The following is a 16,751-nucleotide window of genomic DNA, read 5'->3' on the forward strand; positions in this document are numbered from 1 at the left end:
GCGGAGCCATCACTTCCGGGCGCGACATTTATTTGGGAGGCGGGGACGGGCAACCTCAGAGCGGTAGGTACAGAGAGTAGTCCGACAGCGCCCAGCGGCGGGCCGGGCGGCCGGTGCGGCCGATCATGGGCAGCTTCTGCACATAGCGGGAGGCCGGGCTGGGCCCGTAGGGCGCGGGGAAGGCAGTCTGGAAGAGGCGCCCGCGGCAGCGCCGCCCGGCCTGCCGCCCGGCGATGATGAAACGGAAGTGGGGGGCGCCGCGCGGGGCAAAACGGCTCTTCTGGAAGACGTCGCGCGTGCCGGCGCCCGGGCCCTGCTGCCGGGGCGCTCCCCGCGCCCGGTGCACGCGCGGCAGCGGCCTGCCCTCAGAGGGCGCGGGCGCCGAGGCCGACGGGGGACCGCCGCCGCCCCGGGGGCTCTCGTCACCCTGCGGGCTGACCACGGCACTGGCCGTCAGCTGCGGCATTTTCCGCACTGAGTCCGGGGCGGCTGCCGGCTCTTTCTTCTCCCCGGGTGGCCTTGGGGCAGTGGGTGCAGGCTGGCCCGTGCCAAAGCGGATGGCCAAGCTGTCACCGAAGAAGGCGTAGAGCTCACGGTAGATGTCCGCCAGGGTCACTGAGGGAAAAGGGTCCTCAGGCCCCGCTCCCCCTGGTGGCAGCGGAAGACCAGACCCAAAGCTTGGCTCTGCACCGCCCCCGGAAGGAGACTCCTGAAGGAGAAGGCTGTCCCAAGGCAGGTCTTCCGAACGCCGGAACCCCCTGCCGCCTGGGCCACCCGCGCTGGGCTCGGCTGCTTGAGCCTTCATCTTCAGCAGGCGCTCTACAGCCACCTGTAAGAGGAAGGGAGGAGGATGAGCCTAAGCCCATCAAGTACTCCAAAGTAAGCGTGCTGAGCTCATTAGGGGGAAGGAGGCTAGAAGGGGTTGATACTCACCAGAATGGCTCCATAAACTTTGTGTCCATCTGCTTTGACCTGAGCATTAGATACAGAATAATCATCCAGCACAGCCTGCAGGTTTGTCCAGTAAGTAGACAGGTGTGGGTACAGGACTCTTTCTACTGCCTGGAAAGAAGAAATGCAATACGTCTCTTTGTTGTGTTGTTTATTGCCTCTCAGGTACCCTTTTCCTGGGAAAGACCTAATTTTATCCGATTCTATACAGGGCTCAATCCTCCTAAACTCTAACTGGGATATTCAGCCAACGTTTATTTGGAACCTTGGTATATGCTCAAGGCTTTGTTAAGCAATGGTGATAAAGGTAAGAGTACAAAGTCAGACAATATGAAGTGACCCCACCATCCTGCTATATGTTTGCTGGAGACTAAGTGAGCATATGTTAAAAATCCTTGCTAACAACACAGATTAACAGTTTGCAGACTAGTGAACACAGTCATCAGGAGCAAGTACAGTTCTCATTTAGATGTAAAGTGTAACTCAGTTCAGGCCATCTGCACAAAAAACACCAGAGAAATAGACTCTGATTATACAATTTTAAATCTTGTAATTAATTTAAGGGAAATGCAACTAAGACTTGGAGATGACATTTGTTGGATAAGGCAGATTTTGGTCACTCATTCACAGGATAAACTTTTGAAAATGTTGACAAAACTCAAATTCCTAGAAAAACTATTAACTTCTGACTCACAAAGAAATATGAAAGTTTAAATAACTGAAATACATTAAAATAATAGTTAAAAGTTACAAAGAAAACCATGCCAAAATTCTACCAAAGTAAAAGGGTTATCTCAATTTATAAAAACAAGTATTTAAAAAATGTTATTTCCCTTCATTCTGCAAGGCCAATACAATCCTTATACTAAACCTAGACAGCACATGAGAGAAACATGATTGATTTAACTCAATATAAATACTTTTGCCAGGAATGGTGGCACACACCTGTAATCCCAGCAACTCAGAAGGCTGAGGCAGGAGGATACCAAGTTCAAAGCCAGCAACTTAGTGAGGCCCTAAGCAACTGGGTGAGACCTTATCTCAAAATATAAAAAAGAGCTGGAGATGTGGCACAGTGTTTCAATCCTAGATAGATAATTTTAAAGTTTAGCAATCCCCACAGTATAAAAATGCAACATGGGCTGGGGTTGTGGCTTAGCAGTAGAGCACTTACCTAGCACATGCGAGACCCTAGGTTCAATCCTCAACACCACATAAAAATAAAAAATAAAAATGTGTCCATCTACAACTAAAAATATATTTTTAAAAAAATGCAACATATTCCATTAAAAGCTTTGGGTTTCCTTTAAGTCTATACCATGACCAAGTGGAGTTTAACCTAGAAATGTAACCATAATTTATCAGAAAATCCACCTAGTGTGGTGGTGTGAAACTATAGTCCTGCTTAGGAAGATGAAGTGTGAGGATCACTTGAGCACAGGAATTCAGTGCCAGCCAACCTGAGAAACGTGGTGAGACACCATCTCAAAAATACAACAACAATAACAACAAAATTAAGAGTTTAGCTCATTGGTGGAGCACCCGCCTAACATGCCTGATGCCCTGGGCTCCATCCCCAGCACTGGGAAAAAAAGGAGAAAAAAATCATTAATCACACTGGCAGATAAAAGGAGAAAAACTTCAGGATCATTTGAAAAAAAGCAGATAGAGCCAGGTGCAGTGAATCCTATAATCAGCTATTCAAGGGGCTGAGGCAAAAGGATCACAGGTTCAGAGTCAGCCTCAGCAATTTATCAAGGCCTTAAGCAACTCAGTGAGACACTGTCTCTAAATAAAATACAAAAAAGGGCTGGGGATATGCCCCAGTGGTTAAGTGCCCCTGAGTTCAATCCCTGGTACTAAAAAAAAGGAGGGGGACTAGGGTTGTGATTCAGTGTTAAAGCGCCTGCCCAGCATGTGAGAGACACTGGGTTCTATTCTCAGCACTGCATATAAATAAATGAATAAAATAAAGCCCATCAACAACTAAAAATACATATAAAAAATTTAAAAAATTTGGAGTTGTAGCTCAGTGGTAGAAAATGTCTAGTGTATGCAATGGGTTCAATCCTCAGCACCACATAAAAATAAATAAATAAAGGTATTTAAAAATAAAGTTGGGCACAATGTGGCACACTTGTAATCTAACTAGGGAAGGTAAAGCAGGAGAATTGCAAGTTCAAGTCCAACCTCAGCAACTAGTGAAAGCCTATCTCATTTAAAAACTTTTTTAAAAAATGTCATTTTCTGGGCTGGGAATGTGGCTCAAGCGGTAGTACGCTCGCCTGGCATGCGTGCGGCCCAGGTTCGATCCTCAGCACCACATACCAACAAAGATGTTGTGTCCGCCAAAAACTAAAAATAAATATTAAAAATTCTATCTCTCTCTCTCTCACTCTCTTTTAAAAAAAAATGTCAATTTTCTCACAGAAATAGTCAAATCAGAAAACTATCTGCGGGGGCTGGGGATGTGGCTCAAGCGGTAGTGCGCTCGCCTGCCAGGCGTGCGACTCGGGTTCGATCCTCAGCACCACATACCAACAAAGATGTTGTGTCCCCCGAGAACTAAAGAATAAATATTTTAAAAAATTCTCTCTCTCTCTCTCTCTCTCTCCTCTCTCACTCTCTCTTTAAAAAAAAAAGAAAACTATCTGCATCTTTGAGGGATGATACTGGGGATTGATCCCAAGAGCCCTCCACCACTGAGCTATACCCTCAACCTTTTTGTTATTTGTTTATATGTTTATTTATTTTGGTATTTGGGGATTGAACCCAGAGCTGGTTTACCACTGAGCCATATCCCCAGCCCTTTTTATTTTGATATAAGGTCTCATTAGGTTGCTTAGGGCCTTACTGAATTGTTGAGCCTGTTCTCAAAGTCTGAATCCTCCTTCCTCAGCCTCCTGAGTTACTGGGATTATGGACAAGAAAGTTAACATTTTTAAACTGAAAAAAGAAATGCAGAAAAAGCATCCAATAAAAGATCAATATAATAAGAAAAATAATACATATAACAATTTTACTAACCTGAGAATATGTAATACATATACACAGTACACATTACCCTAAGTGGGAAAGGTTATAAGCATTTTTATTTTTTTATATACTGGGGATTTAACCCAGGGGTACTTAAGTACTAACCACATCCACGGTGCTTTTTTGTATTTTATTTGGAGACAGGGTCTAGATAAATTGTTGAAGCTGGCTTTGAATTCTTGACCCTCCTGCCTCAGCCTCTCCAGCCGCTAGGATTATAGGTGTGTACTACTCCACCTGGCTTGCACTTTTTATTAAGTTGGAGATTTAGAGACAGGGTCTCACTGAGTTGTTTAGCACCTTACTTTTGCTAAGGCTGGCTTAGAACTCCTGATCCTCCTGTCTCAGCCTCCTGAGTCACTGGGATTACAGGCGTGCGCCACTGCACCCCCACTTTTTTTTAACCTGGTGCTGAAAATTGAATCCAGGGTTTATACACGCTAGGCAAGCTCACTACTATTCAGTTACACACCCTAACACTTCTTTGAAAATTGGAAATGACAAAAATATTTTCATAAGGCAGTACTAGTGATCCTTGCAATAAAATTTTTAAAATACTACAGTTAGAAAAGAAAGATGTCATTACTTACACACATCATTATCTACATTAAAACCCCCAAAGAATTTTCAATGATAGTTTAGGAAAATAGCTGGATAAACACCCAAAGGTCAACTGTATCTCTGTATACCAACACCATGAAGACACCACTGTGGCAGCATCAAGAGCAGCAAGGATATAAGAATAAATATAATAAGGCTGGGGTGGTGGCTCAGTAGTAGAGCATTTACCTCACGTGTGAGGCACTGGGTTCAATCCTAAGCACCACATAAAAGATACAGTTACTGGGTCCATCTACAACTAAAAATAATGTTTTTTAAAAAAGGAAATGTAGTAAAAGGGACTGGGAATGTGGCTTAGTGGTGGAATACTTGCTGCCTAACAAGCTTATTTGATCCCAGCATGAAAAAAAAATATATGTGTGTGGGAGTGAGTCTCCTTTGAGAAATTATGAAAGCATCTTAAAGACAAGACCTTAAAAAAATGGAAATACATTTCCATGGTCAAGAAAACGATGTCACTTTTTTCTAAAACTAATAGATTGTTTGATTCCAATAAAAATCTCCACAGCAGCAAACAGAATTATTCCAGGTACACAAGAATGGCATAGCATAAAAACCCACTAATATACCTATTATTAACAAAACATTAACCTAATATTAACAGAACTAAAACACATAATCATTTGGTAATCTCTATAGAAATGCTATAAAGATTTGACAACATTCAATATCTATTCATGTTTCAAATAATACAAGAGAGAAATGGGAGGAATTTACAAAATGAGGTTATATAAACATCTGCCACAGAGAACTTTTGAAGGGATAAAACATTTATATACATAAAGTTAAACTAAGTCTGGCCTAAGGCAAGAACTCAATACATGGCAATAGCAAGTACATATCATTTTCATGATAAAAGACACACACCAGAAATATTTTTTTTCAACACATAGGGGAACGAACTCTCATGGTTCTATAAAAAAGGCCAGGGTTCTCACCTTCCAACCAAGAGCATGCAGCCCCACCACAGCCCCATAGTGAGAGCAGAGAGGCCGCACAGGGTCTGCTAGGACCTTCTGCAGGGAAAGCAGGATCTGCTGGTAGAGGCCACTTACAAGGTCCCCATGAGTCCTGTGAGAACAACATTCAGTCACAGAAAGAAATCAAGTGCAGCACTGTCCAACTGTCTCAAGATATGACACACAAAGAGACTAGTGTGGCACTCGGGGGCATCTAGGGTAAGTGGACAAGGTTGTGAGGGTGGGGTTGGGGGTGGTGACTGGCTCAGGATCCAAGGGCTGAAGGAACAATACCTCCATATATTGGTAACCCAGTTGTAGAATCCCAGTATGCCACAGCACACCAGCAAGGGAGCTCTAAAGAAAGACATTCCCATCCCCTAAAAGCCTCAAAGCCAGAGGCTTCACCCCACCTCCCTCCCCAACCCACTTGAGTACAGCAATCCCACCCTTTGTTAAAACCCAGTGGCTACCAGAAGATGTGGCTGAGCAGGAGGGCAGCCCCATCCCGCAGAGTCCAGTGGTCATTCAGGGGGTTGATGGAGGCAGCCAGTGGCTCCAAAACACAGTAAAGGACACTGCCCACCAGGGAACGGACATAGGGCCCCAGGCAGAGATGTGGGTTGCGAACCAGGCTCCGTGCTACCTGCAGCAGCCGGTGCAGCTGCTCCAGGTCATGGCTTACAGATTTTACCTGTTGATAGAAGAAGGTGGCTGAGAGGGACACAAGGGAACAGGCAGGAGCCTTCTGGCAGCACCTTCAGTGAGCCCTCCACTCTACTGGGTCATCTCCCCGCCCACACTGGTCACTTACCCCACTGACCACATAAACAAAGTAAGGCAGGAGTGCTGCAATTTTGGAGTTTGTCTGAAGGTCCTGCAAAGCGACCTGAAAGGAAGGGACCAGAATGCACTAGAACCACCACCCCAAGATTAAATTGCCATGGCTCTGGAGCATAGTTAAGCACCATCTTCATGTATTTCTGTGTTAATATTCAGACTCTTTGATGCAAGAATTCTGGCAATTTAACCTACAGAAACACACTATCATGCAGCCACACACAGTACTGTCTGTAATAATAAAAAAGTGAATAAAACCTAAATGTCCAACTTTTTAAACTAAGAAAACCAAGTTGTAAAACCAGATGTTTAATATAATGCCACTTAGGTATATACTAGAGTAACCATACTTTATACATCAGGGAAATATGTGAGCGGAGAAATAGAACACTCTGTTTTTATTTGTACTTCTACAATAAACATGTACTGTTATTAGAGTGAGTAAAAGCATCTCAGTCCTGAACCTTTACCACCTGGACTCTCCAAACTCCTTTGGAGAAAGGACTTAAATCTAATAGCCATGAAAACAGACTACAGAAGAGTGAGAAAGGAGCTCAGTCCCCAAGCCCTACAGCCAGCCAACTACACTGAAAGACAAAAGGAAGAGGAACCAAGCTGTTTGTTTTTTTTTTTTTTTCCCTTTACAGTGCTAGAATCAAACCCAGGGCCTCACACATGCCAGGCAAGCACTTTATAACTGAGCTACACCTTCAGCTATGAGCCAAGTTTTGAAGACAAGAATGAATGAATGGGGCTGGGGATGTGGCTCAAGCGGTAGTGCGCTCGCCTGGCATGTGTGCGGCCCGGGTTCGATCCTCAGCACCACATACAAACAAAGATGTTGTGTCTGCCGAGAACTAAAAAATAAATATTAAAAAATTCTCTCTCAAAAAAAAAAAAAAAGAATGAATGAATGATAGCACTATTCCTAGTTTAGCAAAGGAAATATCTGTAGCCAGACACATGAAAACATGAAGGATATAAAACACTTCACATAAACTTGACGAGGCAGCCCACACCCATAATCCCAGCAACTCGGAGGCAGAGGCAAGAGGATCACAGGCCAGTATCAGCAATTTAGTGTCAGGAGCACTCTGGAAATACATGCCTGCTGGGAGGCCGCCACATCATGTGACCAGCATTTTCCTCTCCAGATTGGTTTGAGGCACTGTTGGTCACTTCCAGTGATCTGGCCACTTTCTTTCTTTTTATTTTTTTTAAATACCTTTATTTTATTTATTTGTATTTATGTAGTGCTGAGGATGGAACCCAGTGCCTCATACATATTAGGCGAGCGCTCTACCAACTGAGCTACAATCCCAGCCCAATCTGGCCACTTTCAAGTGGATGTAGATGGTAGCCCCAATCTTTTGAGAGTAGTAAAAATGTTAACAAATGTGTCTTCATGTGTAGGCGTGCCTTCCTGCAGCCCCATGGGTTGAGCTACGCTCACCTGTTCCTTTGTGAAATTACCCCTTTGCCCTGTTTGGGATAGAATTTTCCAGTGGAAACGCCCTTTGTGTGTCCTCTTCTTTTGCTCTGCCTTTGGGTGTGGCCTTCCTAGTTGTCAGTCAACCTGCTGACAGCAGACATCATAAAGCTAGACTCAAACCCCTGAAACCTGACCCTTGCTTCATTTGAATAGCTTCTCCTCAATAAAAGGGGTCAGCAAGCGCTCACTCTCTTTCTGCGGACCCTTAAGGTTAGAGGAACCGTCCCAGGACCACAAAGAAAAAGGTATCTCTGTCTTTTGTGTGGTTATTTTGTGGAGCTCAGTTCCCCTGGAGTACCCCTGAGTGTTTCAGTCGTGAGGAATGTGACATATGCCCTTTAGTTCTGAGCAAGAAATACTGAACAATTATTGTGGCCTGCAATAACTTGGGCTTTACCGCTGCTCAGGTAATGAGGCATCGTTCTAGGAATAGGAATTACCCAGTGGGGTTGAGTTACACTCACCTGTTCCTTTGTAATCCTATCCCTTTGCTCTTTATGGGATAGAATATTCCATGGAACCTCCCTTTGTGTGTCCCCTATATAAAAATAAAGAATTCCAGTGGTTCTCTCTCTTTCCATGGACCCCTAAGGTCGGAGAGCCCTCCTGGATTTTGAAAAGGTACCTCTGTTTGCGTGCTTTCTTTGCCATTTTCTTAAGTTATTGGAATAGTCAGATTAGTGAACCCAGCATAGGTCACCAGCGAGAATAGATGGTGATAATCTAGTAAAACTCTGTCTCAAAATAAAATGGGCTAGGGCTGGACGCAGTGTTATCCCTGTAATCCCAGTGGTCCGGGAGGCTGAGGCCTCAGCAACTCAGTGAGGCCCTGTCTCTAAATTACATATTTAAAGAGAGCTGGGGATGTGGCTGGTTAAGTGCCCCTGAGTTCAATCCCTAGTACCAAATTAATTAATTAATTAATTTTAAAAATGGGCTAGGGATGCAGATCAGTGGTAGAACACTTCTTAACATGCGCAAGGCCCTGGGTTAAACCGCCAGTATGGAAAAAACTGAGCAAACCACCTTCTATCCACAGTCAGATGAGAACTCAGTTTCACCTGACTGTGCACAGAAGATGACAGATGACAGGTGTTCAGCAGGCCCTGTGGAGCCCAGAGGCATGGGATGCTATGAGGCCCAGGGACTAAGTGCTGCAAAGCAGGTATGGCCAGGCACACAATCCTGGCCTCTTCTATTTACTCTTCTCCTTTCCTGTCCAAGTCCTGGCAAAATCAACAGACACCACAAATAATGGGCTCTAGAAGAAGATGTCAGGGAGTCTCTCCAGGCCCCATCTAGCTAATCCTTACCCAGGGAACAACAGAACCTGCTAAAGGATGAAGGGACTGGGAGTGACAGGAAGGCTGCCTCAGAGAACTATACCCACCCTGAGGACAACTTCCACCCACACTGCTCAGTTGGTCTCAAGAAGCCAGGAAATATGCAACTGAAATTATTTCATGAGATTTAAGAGTCCGACTTTGAGGGCTGAGTTGTGTTTGCTTCACACATGTGAGGCACTGGGTTGGATCCTCAGCACCACATAAAAATAAGTAAAATAAAAATATTGTGTCCATCAATAATTAAAAAATAAATATAGATAGATGAATAAGCCTGACTTTGAGCTCCAACTTGGAAACACTCACCTTCATCAGCTGTGGATCATCCCCTAGCACAGCCCGTGTCACTTGCTGATAGTACTTGAGCAGATCATCCGTCAGTGAAGATACCGCACTGGGCACTACAAGGGGGTGGGCAGGAAGTGGTTGGATGGAGAGCTGGCCCAAACTACTCCTGCAGCCTGCTCCCCCACACCCACCACTGACACATCCCCAAGAAGCCCATTCAGACAGAAGAGCCACAGTGCGGAGACTTCAGCTGTGATCAGCAGCCTGCTCCACCCTGGCCATGCAGGCACCGCACACCTCAGTGTTCTGTCCGCTCTCTCCTAAGTGCTCTCTACCAGGCATTCCTGCTCAGTCCTCGAGTGCCATACTGATGAGTCTCAGGCTCTGTGGAGCTCTGTTCAGCATCCACTGAAGTGAGACACTTCACCTCAGAGACCCCAGCTTGCTGCCTAGATTTCTGTTCTGGCCTCCAACATACTGCATCATGACTGGTTACGGGTCTGAGATCCCACCTCCAACTCAGCCCTCTGAGCAGGGATCAGTACCTGCTCAGAACACAGTGCAAGGTAGGCACCACGAAATGCTTGTCAGATGCAGATAGAGGCACAGAGGCCCTACCCTCAGCATCTAAGAGAAGAAAGTTTTTATACCTTACCTGATCCTTGAGGTGCCAGGTTCCCTTTGCCATCCAGGTAGGAAACATGAACTAGAACCAGGTCAGAAAGAGATGTCAGGCTGGGATTTTCCCCCTCATCACAACACCTACATCTCCAAATTCTACCCCATTCACCAGTCAGTCCAACACCACTGCTGACCACCCACCTGCTGTCCCCACCCCATGCAGGACCCCAGAAGCCACCTCTGACAGCTGTCTCAGCACAGCCTTTGGGGATGTTGGTAGCCAGGGCCAGCTCCACCAGGTTCACCTCTCGGTCCTCAGGAAAGTAGAGTTCACCCTCCCTGGCAGGGCGCAGAGGCAGTGCCTCCTGAGACCCATAACCACACACAGCCTAAGGAAAGGGGATTAGAGAGCAGCCTGAATCTAGGGAGGAAACAGGTACCATGAAGGGGCACTACTGCTAAAGACAGGGAACCTATGTCTGAGAGAAGTCTAGAGGTTCCCAAGAGAAGCAGAGGAAATCTGGGGCTCAGAGCCACTGCTAGGAATTTGGCTGGGGCATCCATGGCTTGCTGGGTCAAGGGGTAAATAAGCCCCCTCCTCAGAGCTGTAGAGGTTTTGAGCCCCACCCCTAAACTCCTGGGCCTCTCATTTGCACTTACCCAACTCTGAACACTCACTACTCTCTCCTAGTCACACTAATCTCTCAACACCCTGCCCCAGAACAATATACAAAAACATGCTAACACCACACAAATGCTCAGTTCCTCCTTTACCCAGCATGCCTGTTTTTCTTCAGGATTACATTCAAGTTCTTTGCCCTCCATAAGGCTTAGTTCATGTCCCATCTCTTCCAAGAAGCCTTTCCTACCCTTGAGGTCCCCAGTGACCTCCTCTCTACTCTATTCAGAACTCATACTACTATGGTCTGGACCCAGCACCTGGCATTTGTCCTGTTGTGGCCGTGTTTGGTCTTCATGTCTCATCATATCATTAACTCTGAGCTGAACATGGAAGTGAGTTCATGCTCATGCTACATGAGCCCTCTGTAGCCTGCACCCCTCTCACCTCCACACTGCTCCATCTGAGGGCCCTGTTGAAATCCTCAACAGTCAGCTTCCTCCGTTTCGTGTGCTTCATGAACTGAGAGCTGTTCTGGGAGGGCAGAAACAGAAGCCAGAGTCAGGAGACAGGGAGCCGGTGTGGAAGCCCCCAAGCGAAATGAACTACACTGGGGAAGAGGCAAAGGAGACATCACACCAGTGATCAGAGTCCGCATTCCAGCCCAATTCCTACACAACAATCCATCTGGTGTCACATCTCACACGCAGAATGTGACAGTATTGCCACTCTGCCTATGGGGCTGTTATGAGAAGTACTAGAAAATGCCTGATGAGCATTTCATATGCTGGCAGCCTGGCTGGCTAGATGCAAGCTCTGACAAGGGCAAGGACAACCTCAGAGCCTCAAAGCAAAGGGAGGTGCCCAACATGCAGGTGCTAAGTAAATCACAGTAGGAACAGGTGAGGAAAGGAACAAGGACAGCAGGGGATTGGGTACTGAAGGAGGCACCTGTGTGGCTTCTCTGAGACGGTAGCACACATCCTCAGCGAGAAGGGCTGCCACTTCGTCACTCAACTCCAGTCCTGTACTCTCTGCCATGAGGCGGACTGACTCCCGAGGGATCTCCACAAATCGCCGCTCTTCTCGCTCTGACATGGCCCCAGTAGAGCTGGGATTAAGACGGAAGATTTTAAACGCTGCCCCCAGAAGGCCTGAGAATCTAGGAGGACAAGTCAAGACCTCTCAACCAGTCTTGCTGCTCTTACACCACAATCCCTGAAGAGAGAGCTCAAAACACCCAGATGAGGAAAATGAGTTTTAGGGAAGCAAACAGGCAGGTCAGTGAGCAGACAACAGGGAAGCTAGGGAAAAGTGCCTGGCCTTTGGGTCCACATAATTGTGGTCTGTCATTTACTATGTGAACCTGGCTAGGACCTTCATCAGTCCGAGCATTGGTATTCCAAATAGGGGCAATAATCTCTGCCCTAACTTACTGTGCCCTAACTTACTATGAAGATAAAATGAGATGATATCTGAGAAAATCAGGAACTAGAACATAACTCCAGGGCTGCAGATGTAATTTAGTGGTAGAATGCCTGCTTAGCATGCAAAAGGCCCTGGTTTCCACCCCTACACACACACACACACAAAAGAACCACCACCACAAAGGGAACACTACACCAATGAACAATCTCATCATTAACTACAAACAAAAATTTCATGTCCTCTTTTCATTCTTACTACACCCACCATCAACTAAATTTTTATGAAAAGACGTTAATCCTCACACTGCATTGCTAAAATATATCTCTAATGTTCCTCCATTGCTTATGAAAAAAGACCAAACTTCCTGGTTTGACATATTACTTTTGGTCCCAAATCCTCACATCTGTTCACACTGATCCCTCCTCTAGTAAACCAGGCTAGTGTCTTCCCACCTTGCCTCAGGCCCTTCTACCAGGCTTTTGCTCCGACTGACTTCCCTCCTTCTCCTCTTGGTAAGACAAACCCAGTCTCTGGGATCTTCAGTACCATATGACATCTGGGCCAGTCAGGCTTTTAGAAGTTGGGCTTTTTGCCCATGTGTCTGGTCTTCCCCATTTTGGCTGCAAGGCCTAGATGCAGGAACCTGTTGTGTTCACAGGATATGGCAGAATAAGAACCTAACAAAAACAGACATGACGGCTCACTCCAAAAATGCACACTGCAGCTGGAAGGTAGACGCACACACAATTCAAAGTGAGACAACAGTACCTCAGGCAGCAAAGCCTGGTTCCAAGGTGATCCACCCAGACACTGCTCCCACTACTCTCTGGTTCTCTTTTTATATTTTGTTGTTGTTGATTTACCTTTATTTATTTATATGTGGTGCTGAGAATTGAACCCAGTGCCTCACACATGCTAGGCAAGTGCTCTACCACTGAACCACAACCCCAGCCCCAAGACTCTTGTTCTTTATCCCTAAGTGCAATGAGCTTCCTACTTGGCTTCCATAGCTCTCTTCTCGATGGCTCTCAATTGCTTTTGAAATAAAGAAAATATCTGGGAGCTGGGGATGTGGCTCAAGCGGTAGCGTGCTCGCCTGGCATGCATGCGTGCGGCCCGGGTTCGATCCTCAGCACCACATACCAACAAAGATGTTGTGTCCGCTGAGAACTAAAAAATAAATATTAAAATTCTAAAAAAAAAAAAAAAAAGAAAAGAAAATATCTGGCCCATGCCCCAGAGTCTGCATATACCTGCCTACACTTATTCAAGTTTTTTCTTTTGTATTCTTCATTCCCACCCATATCCCTCTTTTACTTCCTCAATACATTTTATTTCAGGACCTTTGAATGTTATTCTGCTTTGAAGTCTCCTCATCTTTCACCCTGACCTCTTTGTCTAGTGAACTCCTACTCATTCCTTTAGATCTCAGTTCAAATGTTACTTTCTCCAGGAAGTTTTCCCAGATTTCCTACACGTTCCTGTACTCTGTCTTCAAGACAGTTATAAAAGTTTGTAGAAGCCAGGTATGGTAGCTCATGCCTGTGATCTCAAACCCTGTCTCTAACTTAAAAATAAAAAGGGCTTGGGACAGGGATGGGGCTGGGGCTGTGGTTCATCTCATTGGCAGAGCACTTATTTGCCTGGCACAAGTGAGGCACTAGGTTCGATCCTTAGCACCACATAAAAATAAACAAAATAAAGATATTAAAACAAAAAAAGGCTGGGGACATGGCTCAGTGGTTATGCACCCTGAGTTCAATCCAGGCACCGCCTCCCTTCCAAAAAAAGTTTGTAGACATTTGTGTGACTTTTTAATTAACACCTACCTACCCACTAAACTATGTAAGCTCCATGGCAGCCAGGACCATGTCTGTTTGCTCACCTTTGCATCCCAAGTATCCAGCAATGTCACCACATACTAGGCCTTCAATAAACACTTGCTGAAAGAAGGAAGAAAGAATGGCTATTTTACTAAGCACATAAATTGCCTGAAGCACTGAGTAAACACTAAGTATGGATTACCTTATTGGATCCTTCTTGACAATGATATACATGTTATATATGTTATCTCGCAGCCAAGGTGATCAAACCTTAGAGAGCTTAACGTTACAGGGCTTACCCAAGATGATCCAGTGAGCGCTAGCTAGTGGGTAGCAAGGATTCACACCCTTTTTCCTAATCATTCCACAACACTGCACTCAAGTGCTGCCAGCTTGTGTGGGGAAGAAAACCCAGATTCGCAACCCAAAGAAACTGGTGTTGGAGACCCACCCCTCGGCGACCCTCGATCCTCCAATCAGTTTCCACATCTGTAAAATGGGAGCACTAAGTCTTGCCTTGCCGGCGTTTCCCTTTTGGGACCCCGCAAGATCTGGCCTGTGACCGAGGTCTTTCGCTCCTCAGCCTCCTCTCCTGCCCATCCCCAGCCAAGAGTTACTCTGGTAGGAGGCGGGGACACTGACCTCCAGGTTCCAGCCGATATCCGTCCTCCCACCCAGCCCGCCTCACCCCAGGCACTGAGGGCTTGGGGTGGGGTAGGAGGTCAAGGTTCACGAACTTGGATCACGTGTACAGGGAAGTGGGCGGGCCCCAGCACCTGTAGGCAGCAGCCCGCGGAGCGACGGGGAACCCTTGGACTCGGCCAGGCGAGCTCACCTGAGAACTTCGCGTGGCGAGGGCAGTTACCGAGGCGTGGGCTGTGGCGGCAGCTCCCACTCACCCGGCTCGCACTAATTCCCTCTCTCGGCGCCCCGGCACCACCCTCCACGAGCCCAGCCAATCGCGAGCCGTCTCGAGAAGTTCCCGCCCTCCGGGAGCCTTCCAGCCACGTGATTAGCCTGTAAGGAAGCGCGGCGCGGGACGCAGGACGCCGGAGATCACGTGATGCTGAGGACTCCAGCTTCTTAAAGCAACAGCTCTCCCTAGTCTGCGAAGCAGGTGTGTGTGGTTTGGCACGCATTGAATAAACATGTCCTCTAATCCCAGCTACTCAGGAGGCTGAGGCAGGAAGATCGCAAGTGCAAGACTGAAGCGAACCTCAGCAGCTTGGTGAGCCCCTGTCTCAAAACAAAAAACAGAGGTGTAGGGATGTAGTTCAGTGGTAGGACTGAAATACATTGGACTGGGTCCAATCCCCAGTACCAAAAAACAAAAATATTCTTGTGGAAAAGCATTTCCATTCCCTTGTTTTTTGTCTGCTCCCCAGTTTACGACCACTTTCAATTTCGCAACTGTAGGAAAAAGCTTCAGACTTTGATGTCTGGCTTAACTTTCCTGCTCCACCTCCCTCTCCAACATCACCTAACCTGCCTCTTCCGCTTCCTGAAAGGTAAGTGGGGCTTCCGGCAGCTGTTCCCTGCGGACAGAAGAAACTTTTGACAGGACCAGATACAGGTGCAAGCTTTGAATTCTGTCCAGTGAGCCAAATATAAGTCCTCACCTGCCTCCATACTTCTTGACCAATTTACAGGACCATACAATCCTGATAGCTCCCTTTTCTGACCTCCCATCATGACTAAAGCCACTCAGTTCTCAACTGATAAACAGTGGGCTTACTGAATAAAGGGACGGTATTTGGGAATCACCGACTTGAGTTCCAATTTCTGACACGCCTTGGGGAAAATTAACTAACCATGTTTTCCCGCATATACAAACTGAGGTAGCAATGCCCGCCTCGTAAGTTTGTTGTAGATTAAATAATGTCTGTGAAAGCACCTGGCGAGAGGGGGGATTGAACTGCCATTAACACATCACAAGGGAGATAGTGAATTGCTCTACTAAGTTCACCCAAGATGGGGTAGTTTGCAGGGGGCTTTTCTCCCTCCCCCTCCCTTCCACACACTGCAGTTTGAACCAGGGGCACTCTACCACTGAGCTAACCCACATTCCTTCTTATTTTTTTGAGACAGGGTCTTGATAAATTACTGAGGCTGGCCCCTGGAGTCGCTTAGATTAAAAGACTGTAACACCAAACCTGGCTTAATTCGTTTTTCATCTTTATTATTTATTTTAAAATTATTTGTAGTGTATAGGATTGAAACCAGGGCATTCTACCACTGAGCTACATTCGCAGCTCTTATTATTTTAGTTCTAGAAGGGCACTTTCTGCAGGGGAATATGTGTGTATATAGCCTCCTCACCTTCCTCTTTCTCAGGGCTAGATGCTCTTGTCTAGAAAAGAAAATCCTTTGGGACTTGGTGCTGTGAAAACCTGATGGATGTAACTAGGGTTGCTATAGCAACCCCATCTGAGGAGCTGGACTCCACTTAGTCTCTTCCAGTTATATTCAAAGTAACATTGGAGTGGTTTCCTTCTTCAATGCTGAGTGTCTGTCCTCTGTGAAAGGAAGGAGAAAGGAGGCCCTCCCTCCTGAAGGTCTGAATTTGATTGTCAGCTCAGCCTCATTTGGGCTGCTAGTGGATCACCTAAGGTTTATTGGATGGACAGCCAGTGGCAGCCACCAGCTCAGGTGCATTATGTAAACCATACAATAACCATTTTTTTTAAGAGAGAGAGAGAGAGAATTTTAATATCTATTTTTTAGTTTTTG

General features: G+C 46.2%; 1 protein-coding gene and 1 long non-coding RNA gene across 9 annotated transcripts; one reads left to right on the top strand and one right to left on the bottom strand.

The window, feature by feature from the left end:
- Positions 1-13: 13 nt before the first annotated feature.
- On the bottom strand, positions 14-14,997 carry Taf6l (TATA-box binding protein associated factor 6 like). 8 transcript variants are annotated; one of them, XM_078045832.1, is made up of 13 exons: positions 14,857-14,997; positions 14,084-14,141; positions 12,745-12,875; positions 11,722-11,881; positions 11,218-11,304; positions 10,390-10,540; positions 10,186-10,236; positions 9,549-9,643; positions 6,382-6,456; positions 6,041-6,261; positions 5,547-5,679; positions 934-1,062; positions 14-829 (listed from the first exon to the last, which is right to left on the bottom strand). In XM_078045832.1, exons 4-13 carry the CDS (start codon positions 11,866-11,868, stop codon positions 56-58), a joined length of 1,863 nt encoding a protein of 620 aa, XP_077901958.1. In that variant the 5' UTR covers positions 11,869-11,881; positions 12,745-12,875; positions 14,084-14,141; positions 14,857-14,997; the 3' UTR covers positions 14-55. The 8 variants fall into 8 exon arrangements, with proteins under 8 accessions (XP_077901958.1, XP_077901952.1, XP_077901953.1 ...); XM_078045826.1 differs by having other exon boundaries at positions 12,651-12,875; XM_078045827.1 differs by lacking the exon at positions 14,857-14,997 and adding an exon at positions 14,664-14,798 and having other exon boundaries at positions 12,651-12,875.
- A 109-nt stretch (positions 14,998-15,106) lies between these two features.
- LOC144376996 (uncharacterized) lies at positions 15,107-16,173 on the top strand. Its single transcript, XR_013437458.1, has 2 exons — positions 15,107-15,249; positions 15,407-16,173. It is a non-coding gene; the product is annotated as an uncharacterized LOC144376996 (long non-coding RNA).
- The last annotated feature ends 578 nt before the right edge of the window (positions 16,174-16,751 follow it).

The sequence above is a fragment of the Ictidomys tridecemlineatus genome, chromosome 4 (genome assembly GCF_052094955.1).
Source record: "Ictidomys tridecemlineatus isolate mIctTri1 chromosome 4, mIctTri1.hap1, whole genome shotgun sequence".
Lineage (NCBI taxonomy): Eukaryota > Metazoa > Chordata > Mammalia > Rodentia > Sciuridae > Ictidomys > Ictidomys tridecemlineatus.

Excerpts from the sequence above, each read along its gene's own strand:
- Taf6l (XM_078045826.1), bottom strand. The coding sequence starts at position 12,754 with ATGTCATATGGTACTGAAGATCCCAGAGACTGGGTTTGTCTTACCAAG. Across the intron at positions 9,644-10,185 it reads CCTGGCACCTCAAGGATCAG|TGCCCAGTGCGGTATCTTCA; the intron begins GTAAGGTATAAA and ends ACCCCCTTGTAG. Across the intron at positions 830-933 it reads AAGTTTATGGAGCCATTCTG|GTGGCTGTAGAGCGCCTGCT; the intron begins GTGAGTATCAAC and ends TTCCTCTTACAG.